Source organism: Ascidiella aspersa, chromosome 3 (assembly GCF_963924565.1).
Source record: "Ascidiella aspersa chromosome 3, kaAscAspe10.2, whole genome shotgun sequence".
In the NCBI taxonomy this organism is placed as follows: domain Eukaryota; kingdom Metazoa; phylum Chordata; class Ascidiacea; order Phlebobranchia; family Ascidiidae; genus Ascidiella; species Ascidiella aspersa.
Window position 1 is genome coordinate 33,528,117 of NC_139449.1, and position 25,343 is coordinate 33,553,459.

General features: G+C 37.7%; 2 protein-coding genes across 2 annotated transcripts; both read left to right on the forward strand.

The window, feature by feature from the left end:
- Positions 1-2,943: 2,943 nt before the first annotated feature.
- On the forward strand, positions 2,944-3,998 carry LOC146162606 (uncharacterized). The gene has a single exon (XM_083385246.1). The coding sequence runs from the start codon at positions 2,944-2,946 to the stop codon at positions 3,622-3,624; it is 681 nt and encodes a 226-aa protein (XP_083241372.1). The 3' UTR covers positions 3,625-3,998.
- A 13,143-nt stretch (positions 3,999-17,141) lies between these two features.
- On the forward strand, positions 17,142-24,320 carry LOC146162607 (uncharacterized). The gene is made up of 4 exons (XM_083385247.1): positions 17,142-17,458; positions 17,546-17,799; positions 19,648-19,770; positions 24,135-24,320. Exons 1-4 carry the CDS (start codon positions 17,152-17,154, stop codon positions 24,318-24,320), a joined length of 870 nt encoding a protein of 289 aa, XP_083241373.1. The 5' UTR covers positions 17,142-17,151.
- The last annotated feature ends 1,023 nt before the right edge of the window (positions 24,321-25,343 follow it).

Sequence of the window (25,343 nt, forward strand, 5' to 3'; positions counted from 1 at the left end):
AATCTATTGGATTTATATAGCGGAAGAGGTATGGCGTTATTTATCGCAAAGAGAATATCTGTCGCAACACGTCAGCACATCAAATTAATTCTTTGTTTTATCGCCTTAATGTTGCGTCATGAAAGTTTTTCTTTAAATTCGATTGCCGATATCTCTTGCTAGAGTTTGCAACGAATGCCTTGTTACACCAATTTTTATGCGTCAGAGCTGTATGTGATGTTACGTATATCCGTTTAATGTGAGCGCTTTGTTTTGAAATTCGCCTTATTGTCAACAATCCATTATTTTAGAATCGAACGCCAGTTACGTCGCAATGTAGAGCGAAGCGCTTTTGTTCAAGCCATATTTGGACAAAAATATTATTTCCGTCTATAAGAGTCGAGAGAAAAAGGTTTAGACCACGCCTTGTTATCACGTGATATTTTGTTAAGTATTATAAGAATTAATGACGTAAATCTTTCTTTATCGCAGAAATTTTCTTAACTGATTCTCGTCTATAAATGGCGTGTTCAATCAATATGAATCAGAAAAAGAGAGAGAGATAGAGGCTTTTATAGCTTCTACTCAGACAGCAAACTTGAGTGCTTTTGTGACTGAACCAGAGAGAGGCTTTTACAGCTTTGACTGAAGACAGCAAAAATTGACTGTTCATGTATCTGAACTAAAGGAAAGAATTGGACCTGAATGGCCTCACGAAGACAGGCCATCTCAAATCTTGTAGGAGTGTGGTCGATTCATCTTGGCAATTATATAAATGAAGACCATTAATCCGGACCCATACCCCCCACAAAATTGATGCCCGCGTGTGAGGAACGAACCACCTGCAAACTACTTTCCCAAGAAGACTGAAGAAACGAAGCTCAAAGAAAAAATATGTGCCTTAATCTGTATGGACCACCTACAAACAGCCGCATAAAAACTGTCATGTTTGGAACTTGCAAGAAGCCAGCTTTAGAAGAAATTAATCTCATCGAAAGATACGTGAAGAGACGCTCCATAGCGTCAGCAAAGCATTTGCTTGGAATTCGAAACACGAAATATAAACAAGCGTTGCCGATAAAGACATCACCACCGTTTGGAATCATGGAAAACGAAACGGAATTATGGATTTCACAATAACTGATTCTGCCTAGTTTATCAGGTGAAAAATCTATTATCTTTTAAAATAAAAACAAAATTATATATATAATAAGTAAAAATATCGACTGAAAGGTCTGTAAATTGTTTTAATGCGACTTTCTATTAAACCATTATGTATCGCATTTCGCAAATTATGTATAGTCTATATCTATGAAGTCTAAGCTTAAACGTCGATCGCACGATCTTTTGATAAATGTTAAAAGAGCTTAATTTTTGTGCTTGGAGCTCAATAGTTTGAAATCAACGCGTTAAACTTGTGAATCACGACTTAATTTTGTTGTGCACGAAATAATTTCGTGTTAAATTTCCGAATTCTTTAAAACATTTGGTACGTTTTGGGTTTTTGTCTGTTTTTCTCTCATCACGCAGCCGCGTTTACACACGAGTTTAAACATCTCGTATCAAGCATAATGATTTATCCACACGCGAAACATTAGCTTTCAAGTCACAACTTTAGGAACACCCCATTTCCTGCCTTTTGTTGAAAGCAATAGTGAATAAGCAGCAACTTCAAAGCGTATTTTCTTGTGATGCGTCGTTATTTTAAAACTTACATTGAACGAATTGTGCAAACTAAAAAAAAATGCAAATTTTTAAGGAAATGTTGCTCAATGTTAAAATTCAATAGAATTTAATTTTGTATTGAATCGCAAAAGATGTAACGTGAGTAATTACAAATTGCAGTAATTAATTGTCTCAAACTTTAAGTGTAACCTGTCGCGCCTATATATATATATAAGTATAGAAAATATGTGTGTCTATAACCAAAATATAAATAACTTGAATACTGAGTGTTGCTACAGATAATTTCGAACACACATCTGCCGGAAAAATATTTTGAAATTTCAGAAAACAAACACAACAAGCGTTGGACAAAGCGATAGACCGAGATGCAACGCGCAAAACAACGGCTTCCTGGTGACGTCAGAATTGCAACGCACCGCGCAGGGATTTTCACCTGCAAGCCGCACAGATTTCCTGAAAAGCAAAAAAGCCACAGCAAACTGCTCTGGCGTGTCGATGAAACACATTTCAAGCAACCAGCGAACGCTGACATCAAAATCCTCGTTGCCAGTTCAGGCACAAACGAAAATTTTCTCGAGGAATCAGGAATCGAACCAAAAACAATTGCGCAAATGCGTTAAATGATCGGACAAATTTAACTGGTGGAAGTGTTTACGCGCGTTGGTATCCGAGTCGTCCATCAGGTTCGGGTCAATTGGTCCACTGGTACGTTGCAACAAATCCATCACAAGGATCTCGCATTGGCATGTATAATTATGGAAGTCTCAACTACAAGTGGCCCGTCCCATTTTGTCGCCTTGATAAAGCTAACTAACACCGACGATCAAAGAAAATTTAGCTTTGTAATATCTGACATCACAGAAAAATATGGCATTTATTATTGCATGAAGTGCTTTGAACGTTTTAAGTGTTTGCGTTGTTATGTTGATAATACAATGTAAATAAACAATTAATGGCTTCCGATTAAGTTGTTCAGTCATACCTGTGGGTTTAAGCACAATGAAAGAATATTTATTGCAAATAAACAAACGACAAACAGTACTTACAGGTACTTGCGATATATACGTACTGTAGCCCCTGCAGCATGTTAAGCGAAGCGTGTCTTATGCCTTTTTATGTACGTGTTCGCATTTGCCTTTTTCGTGTGTTTTGTGTTTGCGTGTCGCGCACGTGGCAACTACTTACATTCATCAGAACACGCTGACCGAATACAAGCTTGCCACTACATTTGGTGACCCCGGTCCAAGAAACGAAATTTCTTGGCTATAGACGAGTTTAATGGTTGAAAATCAAGATTCAAGCATGCAAAGCGCCGTTTCTCTGAAGCTTCCGACGTTTTGGGTCGAGCAACCTCGAGTATGGTTTCAACAGTCTGAAGCGCAATTTCACTTAAGAAAAATTACGTGCGATGAAACGAAGTACTTCCACGTCATATCTGCCTTGGACCAGCATACCGCAAGTAGACTGATCGATTTATTGGAAGATCCACCAGAAAGGAACAAGTACAACGCAATAAAGGAGCGATTACTGAGCACATTCAGCCTCTCCGAGTATGAACGAGCAGCAAAGCTTTTGCACATAACTGAGCTTGGAGATCGCAAGCCGTCGCAGCTTATGGACGAAATGCTCTCGCTTATGGCTGGCCATGTGCCATGCTTTCTTTTCCGATACCTCTTTCTGCAAACTATGCCAGAAGACATTCGTGTTGTTTTGGTAAAAGAAAGTTTCGAAGATCCTCGCTTTCTGGCTCAACGTGCTGACATGTTGTGGCAAGCGCGAAATGATGATCAGCAGTTTACTATCGCAAAAATCAAGAAGAAGCCAACGTTTTCAACGACAAAAATACAAAGGAACGAATCCGGTGGTTTGTGTTTCTTCCACGAAAGGTTTAAAGACAAAGCGAGGAAATGTCAGCAACCTTGTTCGTTTCAGGGAAACGACACAGCCGGCCGCTACTAAATGCTTCAGCGGTCGGCAAAAGAGGGAATTTGTTTTACGTATGGGACAAAATATCCGCAAGAAACTTTTTGATCGACACAGGAGCGGAAATCAGCGTTTACCCTGCCTCATCTCTTCAAAAACGGAAGCAATCCAGCGGCCCCAAACTTATCGCAGCCAACGGAAGTAACATAAATACATATGGAACGAGAAACATATGTTTAGATCTGGCATCTGGTAAATTTTGCTGGCGCTTTACTGTAGCCGCTGTAGCAAAGCCTCTTTTAGGCGCAGATTTCTTGAGAGCGCATTCTCTCTTAGTAGACCTCCGGCACAATTGCCTGCTGAATGCTAAATCATTTGCCAGCATTCCAATCAGCAACGCAAAGCAAAGCGCGCCGCAGTTAAACACGCTGGTTTCGGGCAACAACGTGTACAGAAAGCTTTTGGAAAAGTTTCCAAACATCACAACGCCAACACTATTCAGCGTAGCTCCAAAGCACCAAGTGGAACACTTCATTCCAACAACAGGCCCGCCAGTGCACGCAAGAGCAAGACGGTTATCTCCGGAAAAGTTGCAAATAGCAAAGGACGAATTTCGGAAAATGATGGAATTAGGAATAATCAGGAGATCATCTAGTCCATGGTCGTCACCACTTCATATGGTTCCAAAGTCATCTGGCGACTGGAGACCTTGCGGCGATTACAGGCGATTGAATGCAGCTACTCAACCTGACAGGTATGCTATACCGCATATTCAGGATTTCTCCGCACGTTTAGCGGGAGCAAAAGTATTTTCTAAAATTGATTTGGTAAGAGGTTATCATCAAGTACCGGTTGCCAAAGCAGATATAGCAAAAACTGCGGTGATCACACCTTTTGGTTTGTTTGAATTTCTACGTATGCCGTTTGGGTTAAAAAACGCCGCACAAGCGTTCCAACGCCTTATGGATACAGTTTGTCAAACGCTTGATTTTGCATTCGTTTATCTAGACGACATTCTAGTTGCCAGTAAGTCAATAAAGCAGCACCTCGTACACCTCAAACAAATTTTTCAAAGACTTGCAGATAACGGACTTGTTATTAACCTAAACAAGTGCTCGTTTGGAAAGTCTACAATTGATTTCCTTGGTCATCGCGTCGACTGCAATGGAGCAAGACCACTTCCAGACAAAGTTTTAACAATCCGTCGCTTTCCAAAACCAACAACACTTAGAGCACTACAAGAATTTGCAGGTATGGTCAATTTTTACCACAGATTTATTCCAGCTGCCGCACGAATAATGTCCCCGATATACAAATCATTGTCTACAAAAAGCAAGACACTAGTTTGGACTGATGAACTACAGAGTGCTTTCAACAAAGCAAAAGCAGCACTGGAGCATGCCACTACGCTGGTTCATCCGCAGCACCAGGCTCCAACCGCCTTGACAGTCGACGCATCCGAAACAGCTGTCGGGGCAGTTCTCGAACAATACATTCACAATACGTGGATGCCACTTGCATTTTTTAGCAGGCATTTACGACCAGCCGAAACTCGATTCAGTGCGTTCGATCGCGAACTCCTTGCGTTGCACCTGTCCGTCAGACATTTTCGCTACTTTCTCGAAGGAAGAGCATTTACAGCGTACACCGATCATAAGCCTCTCACCTTTGCTTTCAAAAAAGTTGCTGATCCTTGGTCTGCGAGACAACAACGCCACCTTACTGCGATCTCCGAATATACTACAGACGTCAGACATGTAGAAGGTAAGCAAAATGTGGTCGCAGATGCACTTTCTCGTGTATTTCTTAATTCGGTTCAGCAGGACCTAATTGACATTGATTACTTTCAGTTAGCAGCAGCACAGCAGGATCCGGAAGTGCAAGCCTACCGTACCGCTATTTCAAAATTAAAACTCGAAGATATTTGTATTGGATCGTCCAGTGTAACTATTTTGTGTGACATTTCAACAGGTAGTCCACGGCCTATTATACCAAAAACTTGGCGAAAAAAAGTTTTTGACGCAGTTCACGGTCTAGCCCATCCGTCTATTCGTGCAACTCAAAAGCTCATAGCATCTAAGTTTGTTTGGCATGGCTTAAACAAAGAAATACAGGAATGGAGCCGACAATGCATCAAGTGTCAAACAGCAAAAGTGCAACGCCATGTTCATTCACCATTGGAGACCTATCCCATTCCAACAGCTCGATTTCAACATATCAACGTGGATATCGTTGGACCTCTAACCACATCGAAAGGCAACAGGTATTTGCTAACAATTGTAGATCGATTTTCCAGGTGGCCGGAAGCAGTCCCAATGCCTGACGCTACAACAGAAACGTGTGCACGTGCATTTGCATTTCATTGGATTGCCCGCTTTGGCGTTCCTTCGGAAATGTCCTCCGATAGAGGGCCACAATTTACGTCGCAGCTGTGGGCTAAAGTCACTCAGCTTATTGGAATTAAGCATAGATGCACTACAGCTTACCATCCCCAAGCCAACGGTCTCGTCGAACGCTTTCATCGGCATTTGAAAAGCGTTTTAATGGCACGAATGCAGGCAGCAAACTGGATAGACGAATTGCCCTGGGTTCTATTAGGAATTCGGGCTACGCCAAAAGAAGATTTAAAAGCATCAAGCGCGGAGTTGGTCTATGGAACAACTATTTCCCTGCCTGGGGATTTTATCCCTCACGCAACTAACTTGGGTGAGCCGACAGAGTTTCTTCAAACGCTTCGAAACTCAATTGGTAACTTTCTCCCCACGCCAATGTCAAAGCATCGTAATGTTATCATTGATGTTCCGCGTGTCTTGTTAAGTTGTGCATATGTTTTTGTTCGCAAAGATGGTTACCGCCCCCCTTTAAATCCTCCTTATGAGGGCCCTTATAAAGTTTTCGAACGCCACGCTAAGTATTTTGTTGTAGACATTGCGGGACAGCGACAAACTATCTCTGTTGATCGCCTTAAACCTGCTTATGTAGACCCAACGCAACCAGTGCAACTGCACGTTCCCAGAAGACGAGGTCGGCCACGTAAAAATTTTAACCCGCTTCTGGGGGGGAGTAATGTAGCCCCTGCAGCATGTTAAGCGAAGCGTGTCTTATGCCTTTTTATGTACGTGTTCGCATTTGCCTTTTTCGTGTGTTTTGTGTTTGCGTGTCGCGCACGTGGCAACTACTTACATTCATCAGAACACGCTGACCGAATACAAGCTTGCCACTACAGTACAATAATTACCTCCGTAACGTACGCGATCTGGACTCTACAATCAACAGTATGCAAGACTGCTGTTTTTGGCACAAAACAAAATCCCTTTTATGCTTAATACCAGATGGCGTTAATTATAATTCATAACAGTTCGATTCGGCGACGCCTTGAAAAAGAGGAAACTCGGACAATCGACTAAAACACGATCAGGCAAATAAGCTGTCAATTTGATAAATTCACAGAGGCTGGTGTGACGACGTCACAACCGGCCAGCCTGCTTCATCTGGATGGCCGGGGTTTTAAACCGGTAATAATATGAAGCAGCGCAAGCTGCTACATACCAAAGTTCCATCCGCCTAAACATGCTCAGAGCAGTTTGGAATCTTACCCTAAGCACAGCCAATGGTTGCGTGGAACCGCATATTCTCTTAAAGTGCTGATTCGAGCTCTTGAAGGTTTGCTGGATGAGCGAGAGGCGTCAACTCTCCATGTGCAGCTGAAGGTCGACGGTCTGCGACGTGCGTACTTTCAGCAATAAAACTCAAAGTTTAAAAACTGGAGTAAAACCAGGATCAGAATTTGATAAAAGGAATGTATATTTCAACATTTTCTAAAATCGTCAGTTCCTTTAACAAAATAGATATACTAAGAAAAAAAGTAATATAACTAATAAAAACCCAAAAACATATAAAATTAGTAAAGAGTAAGTAAAAAGCTTAAAAACAGAGTTATACTTGTTACATGTTCGAGTATTACCCAGTTACTGATACGGACATTTAAAAATCTACAATAAATCGTTTAGAACTGAGATAAATAAGGAATATTTTTTGTTGTGAAATTACAAGCCCTTTTCCGGGCAATGTGAAAACCACATCTAGACATGTTTTGATTAAATACTAATTATGCATTTATAAATGTTTATAAAATACAAATATTAAAAAAATCGAACGTTAACATTGAATATGTTACTTATAGTTAAAAATGACTTTTAAATAATTCAGTTGCAATTTTAATATTTTATTTTCACTAAATTATCTCAGTGTAGAAAGAATATTATTAAATGAAAATATTTGATAGATAGTTGATTTGTTATTGCCAGTGGTAAACATGGTTATTTTTGCTGCTTTTGGAAATAACATTACCAATCATTTTGACTTCCCTTACAAAGTCGCATTTGTTAAAACGGATGAATGAAGTTCAACTGAGTAAAGTAATTAGATAAGATTGTGATCTTCGACATCCATCAGAATCAGGTAGTGAAAATTTGTATAAACTGTAAAACAGAAAACATCTTAAAACAACAAAAAAATAACAAAAAGCTTAAGAAAAAGTTTCTTAATTGAAACAAAGCATCTATAAAATGTTTTTTAACCTAAATAAAACTTCATTTGTGGTGTAAACCATAGATTGGTGCTGGTCTAAAATTATACCATTTTTTTCGTCCGCGGGTTTATATTGCTAACAATATTTGTATTGGTTAGGGTGTGAGTTAACGTTTGGGTTTGGGTGGGTCAAGTATTAGCTTTATATTTATTCTCCGTATTTCTTTCTTTCTTGGAATTCCACTTTTAACAACTTATTTTATTACTGTAAAAAAGTGATAGGATTCTAGACCAAGCTAATAGATTAAAGTAAACTATTTAACTTGCTATAGAAAATATTGACACTATTTGTTTGTACTTAAGATGATAACATTTAGACAAGGTGTAAATTATTTGCGTACTTATTAATTCATTAAAAATATTTTAAACAAACATAGCTAACATTCTTAATCTGTTTAAAACTGAAACGTACATATACACAATGTGTACTATGTGAAGTCCATCTAGAGTAGTATTGGCCAACAAAAACAGCACCCATATATGTAGTACACAAGTTGCCTTCGGAAATGCTCAATGAAATCAGTTATCCTGATCAGGATTGGCAATCTTTCTAAATTAAAAATATGTTTACCTTTAATTTAAAAGTTAATAAAATAGTAAAATATTTTACAATAATACCCCGATATGTAATATAGTTAATTATATATACGTGTTATAGTAGAGGCATGGCAACATTTCTGTTTCTTACCAATTTATTGTTTTTCTTATTTAATGGAAAAACAGCATGATCATATTTAAGTGTAAAACAGCCTTATTTTTAAAACAACATTATTCATGACGCTGATTCTATAACAGTAACAGTGTTTCTAAATTTGTGTAATACTTACTTGGATGTATTTGTATTGCACAAATGACATACGGCGCTGGTGTAGAACAGTGCTTTTCAATATGGTGCATTGTACACCTCAGGGTGCCAATCTACACTCTGTGGAAGGTGCACACCCGATATTTTTCTGAAGGAGATTGTGTGCACGTTTGTTGGGTACAGAGGTCAAGTGTTGTATTTATTCTCCCAGTTTACAATTTGAATTTGGATTTCACGAAAAACATTTTCAAAATAGAAACTCCACGAAGCTATAGATCGGTGACTCAGCATTTTGGTTTTGCAGCAATTGTCAACTTTATGGGGATTTCCCATAAACTTTGCTGTATAATTTATTTGTCGAGAACTTTGTGCGTTGCTTTTATAATTGTTTCAACGCTGTGATATTTTGTAGACCAGCGCTGATTTTTGTGCAAAAGTATGCATTTACATTTTTATTTGTTTACAGTTTTTGTACTTATTATAATAAATAAATGAAGGGCGCTGGTCAAGAATCCTACAACTATTATTAAATAGACCTACAATATTTAGGTTAGGGTGCGAGTTAGTGGGTTGGCCCAGTATTATTATATTTATTATTTAACAGTACTTGACCCACCTTAAAGCGAAACGCTAAGTCACACCCAAACCCAAATATTGTTTGTTGAGGTAGGATTCTAGACCAGCGCCGAATGAAGTTACTATTAGAGATGTCCGATACTTATTTTAGACAAAAATATCGCAATCCGAAATGTGCTTTAGCATTATAAGATGTTTACTGTTTCGAGGTATGTTAAGTTGTTAACTGACTATTTTTTTAAACCGAGTAACCAATCCAGTGGAGTGGCCACCAAGTCAGCTGACACCAGCGGGTTTTTTATTAAGCTCTTAACGTACCACATACCATAGTTTAGAAACCACTGGTTTAATGAGTGACATAGTTGCGCTATAAGTTTTACTACAGCTATTTGTTATTTAAGGTAGCAACTTTATGTCTTTTTCCAGGTTAGCATTACAAATCTATTTTTCATGTAGATTAAGATTTTCCAACCGCACCCTTGAGGTAATCTTTTGCGGTCATTAGGTTTTTTGTATTTTACAAGCAGGACCTTTTGCCAGTAGCTGTATTATACCTGCTTGGCCAAGGTTCCCGGAATCGCCCTAATCAGGAAAAAGTGTTAGGTTTTTTTAGCAACAGGACCTCTCGTCAAAATGACCATATTTTACCTGCTTGAAAGATATAACCATGAATTGGCAAAAATAAGCAAATAAACAACCAACCAGGATCAGAAGTATACATGCTATAATCATGCCACAAAGCTAGGTTTTTTTAGCAACAGGACCTCTCGTCAAATTGACCATATTTTACCTGCTTAAAAGATATAACCATGAATTGGCAAAAATAAGCAAATAAACAACCAACCAGGATCAGAAGTATACATGCTATAATCATGCCACAAAGCTAGGTTTTTTTAGCAACAGGACCTCTCGTCAAATTGACCATATTTTACCTGCTTGAAACATCCTCCAGTTAGAAACAAACATATGCTTCATCTATAGGTGGCTGACCTACACAACTAACACAACCACTATGCACCCACTGATGACATCGGGAACATTGAAGCCATTTTGTCTCCGCATCTTTATCATCTTTACAAACCTTGCAGTTGCCTTTAACCAGATTTCCGGTTAAACAGGTTCCAGCAATGGTTTCAAAGATTTTCTTCCGGTAACAATAACTTGACCTTGATTGTGTAAGGTCTTGACCAGCTGCAAGCCATTTTGCATACATGCATATAAATACACCACAGCTGCTGTTATCAGATTGGAAACATCTTTTGTAGGACTCGACTTCATAAATGTGGAGGTTAAATTTGGAAAACAGCAATTTATCAAGAAAGACTCTTGCCCTATTTACGTTGGGGCAAGTATCAACATTAATATCTTGCATAGGATCCAAATATATAAGGGATTTTTTTTTAACATCAATGACCAGAAGAACCCAGTGAATGTTGGAAGGATTCCAGGGAATGAAGATGAATCTTTTATCTATTAAAGAAGTGTTGCACCACAATCGACCCAAAGAGCACTGTGACTCCATTAATTGTGCAACTGTTGACGAGGCATAAATTACATCAGAATGTTGCTGCTTAAGCAACCATATAAAACTATTGATAATGATAACTTTAATGTGATGTTAAGACAACAAATACATATCATAAAATTAATTAGGAACCTTTTGTAACATTTGTTTTGTATGTAGAATTTTGAATGGTGTTCCAGTGGGATCCCAATGAATGTTACTCTTAGTGAGATCTAAAAAAGGTATGAAATTGGACAATTTATTTATTATAAAAACATAAAACTAAAATAGGTTTTTAAAAACACTCTTGTTAAAAATGTATTTTTTAACTTATATTTAAAGTCTCTGAAGACATTTTAACATATTTGGCTGCACAAAAAGTTAGGGAATTATTATCACTAGGTAGGCATAAAATCAAAAATGTAGAAATTACCAAATGTTTTGCTATAACTGATGCAAAATTGCATATCATTTTCTTTTTCAAAGGTTTTTACTGCCACCAAGCCTTCTTCAACAGAAGAAAACCACTGAATATAAAAGGAATATTAGTTTTGCTTAACACATAGCACAAATTTCAACAAACTTACCTTGTGAAACACAGTCTCAACATTATTCTCAACCAGATCTTTCTTCTGGTTTGAGCAGGAATATTCGTGAAGATTATAAGACATTTTGCAAGCAAGGTTTTCAAGAGGAACTCAAGAAATGTTACCTATGTTTCTGTAGTAAACACGGCTTTGTGCACTTTATTAGTTAAATGTGATAGGTAAATGTTTTAAACCAACTTTTTATGTTAAGTCACCAGTTATTTGTTATAAAACCAATAATAATGTGTTCAGGTCTTCAATATCAATTTATTGATATGATATCTCAATTCTAATAAAATATTAATTTAAATTTTTTCAATCTATAAAATACCGCACTGTAAAAATATTTTATTTTTGTGTTTTACTTTCATTATTCACTAAATATAATGTTTTACTTTCGTATATTGATATAAAATAGAAGTGGCAACCCAATGTAGCATTTTTTTTTATAATTACATACAGTCGTTTTTTAAGAATGTTGTTTCAAGTAGGCAAATTAACAGAATATGGAAATAAATATTAAATATGTTTATCAACAATAGTAATATTTTGGCTAGTAGATTGGCTGTTTGAAAATTTTGGAGTGAACCTGATTTACGAGTTAATAGGTTGTCAATTAAAAATTCGGGGGCTCTTTCAATTTGGTACGTAGAAAGTGAACAGTCTACAAATACCGCAATGCACATTATTTGGGTTAAGGTGTGGGTGGTTGAAGTATTATTATACTTTTGACCCGCCCTAACCAAAATAATGTGCTTTGCGGTAACCAATGATAAACAAACATGCACGTTAGGCAAGATATAGTGTGTCCTATTTAAAAATAATATTATGAAAAACTGTTCCCGTCTGATCATTTTTCTAAAAGAAACTAAATTTCCCGCCTACTACGGTACTAGGCTGCTCAGCTGATCGTCTATTACATCTAATAATTTCAACGGTGACGTCATAAAATTTCAGCCAATAGGAAGCGTTCTGAAAACGCTTGGATTTGGAATCCTACTGTAGACGTTTAAGTATCTACCCAGCGATTGTCAATTTTATGGGGATTTCCCATGAACTATGCTGTGTAATTTATTTTTCGTTAGCTTTACAAGATCTGGCTACGGGAGTTATAATTATAAAACAAAGCTGCAGTTTTATTGTATAGCACCCAATAGGCCACACTGAACGGCACATTGAAGTAGACTTTTAAAGCTTTTGACACTGAACAAATAACACCAGGTAAACAAATTCGTTCGGATATTTAAGCTTCTGAAAATATAACGATCTCATGATGCCACAACTTAAAGTCAGGGCAGCTTTTCGTAACCTTTTTGTGAAATCCTAGAACAAGCAAAGTCATTTTTATTCAAAATCCCTGTTTTCCTTATATGTTCGTATATAGGCCAGGCCGCCAGGGGAGCTGTGCGGCTTGCAAGAAGAGCCCACACTTGTGACACCTGTAAGTTGCCACTGCCGACTGCGAGGTGCCGACTTATTAAGGGCCACCACCGTCACCTTGTGAACAACCAAGAAGTTTACTGATTGCTATCCGTACAAATTCAAGTCTGGATATACACAAAGCAAGTGATGTATGATATTATCGTATCGAAGTTGACATCCGATATAATATGATATGTTTTCATACCAGCGCTGTACCAATACCAAATTAATTTGTGTATTTTTCCTACGGTTTGCAATCCATCGCAGCATTTTCAATCTAAAAAGAATCGTTTTTGTAATAAAAATATCAAAAAAATCGAATAAAAGTTAAAAAAAACACATTCATTGAGCACAAACAATAAAATTTACTAGTTGCAATTTCGAATATCGTTGTGATACGCGCATATCGAAGTAATTAATCAATAGACACATATTTTGAGTCAGCAATTTTGGACAAAAAAGTGAAAATTAAAATCTCTTAAATTGAATTAAATTAGTTTTACGTTAGATAATTAGGCTACCTAGTAATTTAAAAGTCGCAATTGTAAAATAGCCATACCTAGACTGACTTTTAAAATGACCTTTATAAAACAGCGATTAGAAAAAACATATTGTTTTATTAAACGCAAAAAATGAAAGCCCTTTGAAAGGCGAATTCGTATGGGGGAAATTGGTTCTACAGAATAAATTTGTTGTATCATTAATGGCGACGAAAAACATAAAACATCAACTTGATTTACAATCTATGAAATTCAACTTTCCCCAAAATACACCAACATTAGGAAATAAAAACGCACCACGCCACCTCCTCTCCTTGTCTGCTCCTGTCTCCCCGTTCCCTCTTGCAGAGGTGGGCGGCATGGAGATCGTGCTCTTCCTTGAGGAAGACGAGGACGTGCCAGGGAGGAGCCCTTCAAGCGAAGGAAGACGCTTAAAGGACAAGCGGGCTTCAGCTATAGCTGTGTCCTAGCAACTCCGTTCTTCTGCCTGGCTCGTGTTAGATCAAAAACTTCATGTGGTAAATTGCTGCTCTCTTCAAAACGCTTTATTGAATACAGTCTCTGATCGTGATATATTATTTTTGCTAATTAGAACTGCTGGAATGAAATTCTGCAAAACGTTTGTACAGCTCGCTATTATTTGCTGGCTAAAACATAAGAGCAACTAATATAAAATATGTTTTACTTCGGTAAAATGTTCATATAAAGAAAATCAATAATGAAATTAAAACCGTTCCTTGTCAGTCTTATAAAAATTCAAATAATTTACAAATAAGAGACAGCTGTTTTAGTGCCAACCTAATTATTTAATGTCCTCACATATGCCGAAATTTTGAATATTTTTATTTGTCGTGAAAAAAAATATTCTCAATAAACTTGTATGTGCAACTGCAATCGAGTTAAATATGTTAAGTGTATGGCAACAAAGCGGTCGCGCGATAAAATATCCGAATATTTGGGTTAAATTGACAAAATCTCTAATTTTGAAAAATAGGATGCGTGATGCCTTTGTTTAAGCACAATCAAGAATCACGAACTGTTCGCTCATTTGCATTTATCAAGATGATTTTGTCAATTTGGGAGGGTCATTATGTTGACCCCACAACTGTATCTGCACAGAAATCATGTAAAAATTGCATTTGTTGAATTAGGTTAAAAATTTACGTGTTTTTAAAACTCATGTTTTTCTTTAAGCTTGACTTTCCTGAATAGACATTTAATTTTACGTGCGCTAAAAAAATATTCACAGCACGGAAGATGAAAACCGATTAGACAAAGTAATTTATTACGTCACAATTGTCAATATGGATTGGATTTGTTTACTTGCTTTTAGCTGCAAACATCAACGAAATATGGCCAATGGGAAATCCTTAAACCTTTGTTACAAAAAAGTAAAGATGTTTTAGTTTTAATTTGAGAATGATGTAAGTGCGCAAAAGCAAATTTTACTGCGCAATTTGTCTGGTGTAGCTGCGCAATTGCGCAGTTGCGCACGTTAGAGGTAACACTGTCAACATCTAAGACTGATGGAAGCAAAATCAATGAAAAGATTCATTTTGAGTAGGATCTGAACACGACCCAAAATTTAGGGCTAATTTTAACGGAAGACAATTAATGCAGCATAGACCCCGGGCTAACAAAAATTATGTATTCAAACAGTGAAGAACCTACTTTTCGAGGTTACTTTGCTAGATCGATACGTTTAGCGAATTTTCCGATTTTTGAAAACCAAATCGCATTTTTACCTGGTATCATTGCCCTGCATAATACAAACCCTGATGTGGCTTTTTTTACGAATGCAAAATCAGATCTTATGCATTTTTAATGTTAGGCCTGCGATATGTGTTGATAACAATTGACAGCTCTTGATAAGAAAGAGTCTATTAACAAGTAGAGAAAATGTCGCTTTTTAGCTAGATACCGCGCCATTGCGACTTTGGTAATTTTTAGATTCTGTCATTCTATAACGATACCAAAATTCGAGGGGCGCGCTTACAACGTTATAGGTGTGAGTAGGCGACGGCTGCGAAAAATGTAAGTTGTAAAAGTGTAATAGAAAATGGTGAAATATTTGTAAACCTTGTATTGTCTGTGGATCAATTATGACACCCATATGAGTGAGTTGCAGAATATCCTCCCTAATTTAGTTGCGTAAATGGGTAAAATACAAGCTGTAGAGTCGGACTCGGGTTAATTTTGCGGACCGGAGTCGGACTCGGGTTATTTTTAACAGACTCCGAAGCCCTGTTGTAGGCCTATAGGAGGTTTGTGCCAACCGACCGGAAATATTTAACGTCAACAAGTTGTATTTAATAGCACCGCTGAGAAAAACGTACCAAGAAAAGTTTACGACTGAATTGGATCACAAAATTTTATACTGTATTAATTGTTCTTCCTTGGTAGTAGCACAAGTGTGGTTTTGCAGAACCGCGCCATGCCCATCCAGGCGTAACTGCGGTTAAGGAACTGCGATCAAACACAGATGTGAAAAAACCTTTAGCGCCAAACTACAAAAACCTAAAACTTTTGACGTAAACACAAAACCTTTATTAAAAATTATCCAACTTCAAAGTCAATAGAACAACAAATGAAAATATGTAATAGTGATTTTGGCCACAGCTTGCAAAGTAGGCTATCGATATTATATTTAGGCGTACTCAGCAATCGTTGCAAAGCTTGATTGCAAACTATTAAGTATAATTACAGTTGCAATGCTTTTTTTTGTCTACAAAATGTTATTGGAGATATTACCGCAATACCATCGTGGAATGACAATGATATTGATTATGTTGGTTTGACGAATACATTGTGACAATCAAGAGACAACAATTGATCTATTGGATTTATATGGCGGAAGGGGTATGGCGATATTTATCGCAAAATGTATATCCATGCCATTTTATTAAGAGTGGCGACCAAAGTAGGCCTAGGAGACGCGATTGAATAAATGGAATTTCTGTTAAAGAATTACCAATGCTCTGACACTATAAAGTTCGGTAATTTTAAAGGAATTTGTACAACAAGGCCTGATGTGAGTGCCAGCATGTGATCATATGTTTGTCAGCTTTTCATGAAACTGCAGGACATGCCTCAGGTGAAATTGACTCAACAGAACCTTGGGATGTCGACAAATAAGGCTCCTTGTGTCAAACCACGTTATTTTAATGGCACCTGTACAAAACGCCTAACTATACATTATTGCGGAACCGATTGGTTGCTAATTTTTCTATGTTTTTTTAACGTCTTTGCTGTGAATGCGAATGTATGTGCTCATATGTTTTCATGAAACTGCAGAAACTTGCCTCAGGTAAAATTGACCCAACAGAACCTTGGGAATTCGACAAATAAGGCCCCACATGTAAAACCACGATCTGACGTAAGCAAATGAACATTCCGTAACTCTATAAGAGCAAACCGTTTCACAACGAAATGCGAGCAAAACAACTTCAGCTGGTATGAACCATAAATAGAAACTTCTCCTAATAAGGCCGCGTATACCAACGAAACCTTGCTTTCCAAAGTCTATAAAAGTACGGCGAATCACAGCACCGACAAACAACGAAGGAAATCTCAAGGAAGATGAGAAACTACAACAACAAAAGAATGCTTCAATTTTGCGCTGCATTTCTAGTTTTGCTGCAAGCCTGCAGTTCACTCGCCTACGGACAAGTTCAGTCCAACGACTTCTTGGTGTGCAAACCAATTGGAAGCTTGTTCGAGATGCAACAATCCAGCACCCGGGGGAACCCAGCACCCATGAGGGGAGCTCAAGGACCTCCAGGCCGGAGAGGCCCGAGGGGCTTAGCTGGTCCGATTGGCCCAACAGGACCACAACCATCTGTTGATTGGAACAGAATTGAACGAAAAATCTACCAGAAAATTAAAGGTTAGAATTTTTAGTCAAAGTTATTTGGATAATCTGAAATATATATTTATATAGTTTTGGTTTAGTAAGTATTCTTTTATGGTATAGTAATGTCGCAATGCCCTGGCGTTGTTTTCAACGGATCTTGCTTCTGGCTTCCACAAACTGTTGCATTTTTTAAACACGGAAGAGGGAAAGCTGCAGCAGAAAGTCTTTGTCGATTTCACAACGGAACTCTGGTTGATATTGAAAGTGAAGAATTGTACGAGGCGCTGTATTTGTACATCCAGCATGCATGGAACTTGTATGTGGACAAACCAAATGAAAACTCCGTGGACGTTTGGTTGGCGTCATCATACGAGGTGGGTGGCATTTACTTTGTTATCGGCATTACATAAATTTACAATTTAAATAGAATAAAAGACAAATCATTGACGCATTTGCTTTTCTATTCATTTTTAAGCAAAGTGAAGTTTTAAATACCCTAAAATGCATTGAATGTACAAGACACAAGCAAATTCGGAAATCTACATTTTATCTGCACAGAATGGAGAGCTACGAAGTTCAACTGGTGGAAGTGTTTACGTGCGTTGGTTTCCGGGAAGTCCAAGTGGTCCGGGTAGAGCAGTGATTTGGACTATTGCTACCAATCCATCAAGAGGAGCTTACGTTGGCATGTATAGTCTTCGAAATGTCAACCGCCAATATGGTGTCCCACTTTGTCGTATTTGAAACATCAAACTACGAACATTTTTCTTTGTAATATATGACATCACATAAAATATGTCATTTATTAGCCACTTGCTCATCGCATGTTGTAAAGTGATTTAAACGTTTGAAGTCTGCGTTATTATGTGGATAATACAATATTGATCAACGATTAAAATTAAAGTTCCATCCGCCTAAACATGCTCAGAGTAGTTTAGAATCTTACCCTAAGCACAGTCATTGGTTTCGTGGAGCCGTACCTCCTCTTAAAGTGCTGATTTAAGTTCTTGAAGGTTTGCTGGATGAGCGAGAGGCGGCACCTATCCACGTGCAGCTGAAGGTCGACGGTCTGCGGCGTGCGTATGCGCTCTGTACCCTAGCGTAACTTTGTCTTAGTAACGCACTCGAATTTCGATTGTAAATTGTATAATTCTCAATAACAAACATTTAGGAATATTAAAGGAAAAACACTGAATAAGTACTACTATGCAGAGTAGTGACGACGAGTTTATATTTGACTAGTGCACGTTATGGTGCAGAAATATTATTCAAGGAAAAATTTATACAGTCAAACTTGACGAAATCGTAATGACTGTTACAATACATTAAAAATAACATGCAATTGTTCGTTATACTTGCTAGGCTACATGTCCGAGTATGTATTACTCAGTTACTGATACGAACATTTAAAAAATAAAAAATTAATCGATCAGAACTGAGATAAATAAGAAATATTTTTCTGTCGTGAAATTAGCAGCCGTTTACAGTGCAATGTGAAAACCGTACCTAGACAGGTTTACAACTGAAGTGAAATTTAATTATAAATCAAAAAATATTTTTTTTGAGTAAAGGCCCGTTTACACTACAGCTGCACTGAGCGGAGCTGAGCTGCACTGGGCGTGGAATTGTTTTCACTACAGCTGCAGTGAGCTGCGCTGGGCGTAAAAATCGCGACAAAACGTAACGTTTTTCTATAGCTGCACTGGGCTTGAGTTTAGCAAAGCGTGGAAATCGTTCCAAAGCGTATTTTTTTTCAGCTGCACGGGGCTTGAGTTTAGCAAAGCGTAACTTTAAGCTAGCTGCAGCTGCTGCACGGGGCTTGAGTTTAGCAAAGCGTGAAACGCTCGCCACAATAGAATTTAAATGCAAATTACGCCCAGCGCAGCTCAGTGCAGCTGTAGTGTAAACGGGCCTTAATAACCTTATACATAACTTTTTTTAAGAAATCACTTTTATAATCAGTTGTCAAAAAACCTTGGTTAAACACTAAGTATGAAAGACTAAATGTTTTATATGATACAAATAATAGCAAAAACGAAAAAAGCATATTTTGATGGACTATTAGGCTAATATTTGTTACATGACATTTTAAACATTTTAAGTCTCTTACTCCATACATCATTGGCATTACAATCATCAAAGCTATTCACTGCAGAACACACTAAAATTTGCCAATTTAAATCATACATCCGTCTTTCCTATCTTCCCGATTCCTCTTGCAGTGGTGGGCGACCAGAGGATGCATCGAGGTCGTGCTCTTCCTGGAGGAAGACGAGGACGTGCCAGGGAGGAGCCCGTCAAGCGAAGGAAGAGGCTCGGAGGACGGCATCACTTCTTCTATATCTGTGTGCCATGTGTTAGCAGTGTCTTTAATTTCCTGGGAAAAAATCTTAACATGGAATATGAGACTTATAGTTTAAATAAACTAAATAATTCATGTGGTTGTTTCTCTACTTGCTCCCCTCTTTGCCATTGTAGCTCAGTTGGTAGAGCTAAAGTCCAGATTTGGCTGGAGGTCATGAGTTCAAACCTCACTGTAGGATAGTTGTGTTTCAAGCCTGCCTTGAATCAGTTATTGACAGATTGGTTTAGTTTGCGATGGCTTTCGGTGTACTAATGACACAAAAGCTGTAATCGTTGGTCAAAAAGCAGCTTTATAAAGGCTAGATCAAAGTTGTTTAATACACATGTGTGTGCATCTTTAATCCAATTTACAATTTTAATATGTTATTTTTTATCAACTCTACTAGTGTAGAAAAATATTAATAAATACAAATGTTTTACAGAAAGTTGCTTTGTTATTGTCAGGTGTAAATATACTTCATCCGAAGTAATTAGATAAGACTACGATATTCAATATCCACCAGAATTAGATAGTGAAAATTTGAATAAACTGCAAAACAGAAAACATCTAGTGTAACAAACACGGCTAACATTCTTAATCTGTTTAGAAGTACGTGATACGTACATAGACATAATGTGTATTCTGTGATCAAGTCCATCTGGAATCATACTGGTCAATGGTAAAGCACACCTATGTATAGTAAACAAGATGCCTTTGAAAAAGCTTAATGAAATTAGTCAGCCTAAATAGGATTGTTAATCTTTCTAAATGAAAAAAGGTTTAGCTTTAATTTTAGAAAATAATAAAATAGGAATAATTTTGGCTATTTCTTTACATTTTAATATTATTTATGAATTGGATTGTAAAACAGATTTATAAATCGGTGTAATATTTTGTTGTTTAGATGTGTTTTGATTACACAAATGACATATGGCGCTGGTTTAGAACAGTGCTCAGTGCTTTTCAACTGTGTGTATTGTACACGTCAGGGTGTACTATAATTCTTAAAGGGTGTACCACTTTGATACTGGGGTTTACAAGATACCACAATACAATATTCAGGTTGATTGCCAGACTGATTGAAGTGTACAATAGATCGCACAACATGTATTTAAGTGTATGTAGCTTGTAAGATACTATACTCTATTTGTGACACCATAACCAAATATTTATCTTGATAATCGTTTTTGTGAGGTACTAACTAGTATTCGTCATACGTTTAAAAGTTCTTTTTGCAGTACAACAGGGTGTAGTTAGCACTTGGTTAGCTTGTGATTTGAGAGGATTATTAGGTGGCTGATAAAGTATTGTGTTTGTATGTTTCTAAGTTTAGTGCATTGCGAAGATTGGTATACATACAAGTTCTTAACATAAAAGTAAACATAAAACTGTGCACTGTTCCAAAATACGGTTGAAGCACTTGCCAAGAATTATACTACTATTTTTAGGTACAATAATGAAACCAGTAATCAAAATTTAAATTGCAAATTGGACAATAAATATAAAAAAATGAAAAATGGGAGAATAAATAGTAATAATGTGCATTGATTTAATAATCACATATGTTTGGGTTTCGGTTTTGAAGGGTCCAGTTTGCAATTTCAATTTTTATTAAGTTCTTGTTATTCACTTTGGGTACCTGAAAAAATTGCAGGATTCTCTATAAGGGTCACAAAATATTTCTTTTAAACAAAATTTGATCAAACAGTTTATGAGTTATAAGGTTTTTAAAATATCACACAACCAATGTATACTCTCCTAAAAGGTAATCTCCGAAAAATACAAATTGTCCTTCATTTTTAAATATGAAAATATGTTTGTTGTGAAATAAAAATGAAAATCAAGTCATGTAAATACTATCACTCTGCTGAGTTGTGTATACCATTACTTTCACTTAGTTTCTCATTGCACAGTATAGAAAAGACTCATGTAAACATATTTAAAACTGCAACTCCAAAACAGTTCTAGATCTGGTGACTCAGCTTTTTGGTTTCACGGCCACAGTAAAGTTTATGGGGATTCCCCATCAACTTTGCTGACTAATATATTTGTCGTTTTGTAGTAATCTGGGTTAGTTCATTAATGCAACTTTGCACAAAAAACAAGATATTGCAAGATCCAGTTACGGAATTGTATTTTTAATGCAGATCAGCAATTTTATTAATACCATACTAAACAGGCAACACGGAACAATAAATAGTAGGCTTAGCTCATTCAATTTTGTATAACGTTGCGTGAAATCTATGCAATACAAAACGTGGGCAGTAAACGCAAATTTTGACTTAACAGTAGTTAAACAAAATCGTTCGTATTCTTCGGGCTCCTCATAACAGAACGAAATCGAGTGCAATCAACCGTAGCGACGTCACAAATTAAAGTCAGGGCAGCAACTTTAATGAAGCAAAAAAAAAGTCAAGGTCGTTTGACGTGACTTAAAGGTCAACATCCCCGAATTCCTTTCCGCCCATCATTCGTTTTGCCCACTTTGCGAAGTAACTCATGTCCGTGTATACCCCAGGGGCGCTGTGCGGCTTGCAAGAAGAACTACACCTTGTGACACCTGCCAGCTGCCACTGCAAACTGTCAAACTGCCAACACTTTGAGTTTAGGAGAAAGCAAAAAGTCTAAATTCTATAAAAATTATACTTAACCCTACGTTCAATGAACCTTAATTAAAAGCAAGGAGAGCGAATATATATTATTTTTGTTTACAAAAAAAAACAATTAAAAATATAATAAATATTTTAGAAATGTTGTATTTGTAATAGAAAAAAGGTTGGAATTGTAATTGAAATAGAGGCGCAAAAAATATTTGACCTTACTGAATTCAATGAAAAAGATTACACTACAGAACTAAGTAAATCGAAAACCAGTTTGTTTTGATGTTTTGTTAGGTGTGTATATTTCAACAGGGGGGGCATGACCACCGTGCTATCTGAACTCCACTAAATTGAAACTAAACAAACTGTCATAGCATTTCAAAGTGCATACTGTCAGGTCGCTTATAGATTTATTGTACATTCACATAATTTAGCATATTTCGCTTTCAATAAAAGAGCTTACAGCGCAGTAAAAACGGGTCTCGCAAGTAAGGCATACATCAGTTGACTGTCGTGTTTAATCCAACAGCAGCGTGACACTATATAGCACAAGAGCGACTGCGATGGAGATTAGCTGAGTCGAATGTCGGCTAGATTTGCCAGAACGGCCACGAAAGGAAATGAGTATCTAGGTGAAATATTTAACACTTTACCAGGCGAACAAGGTGCATCTAAAATATACAGGATCGCAAGGATCGCAAGGATCGCAAGGATCGCTAGGATCGCTCGCAAGGATCGCAAGGATCGCAAGGATCGCTAGGATCGCTCGCAAGGATCGCAGGGATCGCAAGGATCGCTAGGATCGCTCGCAAGGATCGCTAGGATCGCTCGCAAAGAACGCAAGGATCGCTAGGATCTTTTTACATAGCCTATATTATATGGTTGGAAAAAATAATAAATTGAGCAGGGCCGTTTATTTAGTTATCATTTAAAGCAGTGCTCCGCAACCTTTTTTCACTTGCGGCACACCAAATGAGCTAAAAATATTCGGCGTCACACTAATGATACTATAAATGGCATTATAGTATCATTGGTCACACCTACGAAATACAAGACAAACGACAATAGACAACATAAACGCACCGAAGGCGCCTATAATTTGGCTTTTTACGTTCTATTATTTGCAAGTTTTGTGGTTTTACGCTCTTTCTAAAATATCCTAATACGGCCAGGAACACCAGCCATAGAACTGAAATTAGAACAACACCAACGTCAGAATAAAACAAATTTCGGAACTATAATACCTATCGTAATAACGTCTAAATCAGAATAAGTCCTAAACCCGTCGGGATGTTAGTTAAAAAAATGTTTTGAAGTTCGCTCTCCGGCGATTGGACGTAACATAGGTTTTAAAAAAGTTTTAACTATGAAGGAAAGTTCATAAATTTACATCTGGATTATTGCCAACTTGCCAAGGTTTTCTGTAAAATTTGCCGGCTAAAAGTTCAAACTTAAAAAACATCACGAAGCACAATTTGTAATTTTATGCCTACTTTTGAATAGCATTATATTGCCCCTTGCTGTTAGAGCGATTATAAGCATGTAGCCAATATAGAACAACTATCCCCAGAGATTTATTGATACAAAAACGAACAATTTTTTTCTTTACAGTAAAGTTCTGTTTTTTAAAACGTAATTATAGGATTGTATTGAAAACTGCTGCGTTATGGGACGTACTCAATCCACTTTTAAACACCAAAAAAAATTGCGCCGGAAGTGTCCATCTTACTTTTCTACACATATTTATAATTTTGTCTGTTTTTAGACGGTGCACAACGGAAATTACGGTCATAGGAATATTGCTGCCGATGAAGGCTTGCCATCCGAACAACCTTTTTATACGCATTCGACAGTTGGTTACCAGCCAGAAGACCCGTTTGTTACTGCTATTTTAACGATGCTTGGCAGAAAAGTGGACACCTCTTCCTACCAGCGATCCTTGCGATCCTAGCGATCCTTGCAATCCTTGCGATCCTTGCGATCCTGGCGATCCTTGCGATCCTTGCGATCCTTGCGATCCTTGCGATCCTTGCGATCCTTGCGATTCTTGCGAGCGATCCTTGCGATCCTTGCAATCCTTGCGATCCTTGTGATTCTAGCGATCCTTGCGATCCTTGCGAGCGATCCTAGCAATCCTAGCGAGCGATCCTTGTGATCCTTGCGAGCGATCCTTGCGATCCTTGCGAGCGATCCTAGCAATCCTAGCGAGCGATCCTTGTGATCCTTGCGAGCGATCCTTGCGATCCTTGCGAGCGATTCTAGCGATCCTCGCGAGCGATCCTAGCGATCCTTGCGATCCTCGCGAGCGATCCTAGCGATCCTTGCGAGCGATCCTTGCGATCCTTGCGATCCTCGCGAGCGATCCTAGCGATCCTTGCGATCCTTGCGAGCGATCCTAGCGATCCTTGCGAGCGATCCTAGCGATCCTAGCGAGCGATCCTTGCGATCCTTGCGATCCTTGCGATCCTTGCGATCCTGTATACTTTAGATGTACCGGGCGAACACGCTATAATTACAAGCACAAACAGACATGCGTCGTTTCTCTACATGATCAATACATGATCAATACGCGCGACTAAAAATATCATCAGTGTTTAAAAACATAACTGTTACGACTTTACTAGTAATTCTAGAAAATTACCTGGACCTCCTATAAAGTCGCTGTGAGTTCTTATTTCCGGGCAATAAATAACCTACCAAGGAGAACTTATATTAAAGACCACAACAAGAAAACCCAATGTACAGATGTATTGGCTGCAAGAGTAGAATATTTCCACACCACAAACAATAATGACACTTAGACACACACAATTACTTACAAAAGCGACAGACCGAGCATAATGAAACTTAAAGTTTTACTCGCTAATTTCACAAGGCTACACCCAGACGTCTCTCTCCGCTGTAGGCGGTAAGCCGCTCGTAATATACGCTAAAACAAAACTCCTTTTCACGAGAACCGACGCCCTCCCGGAAA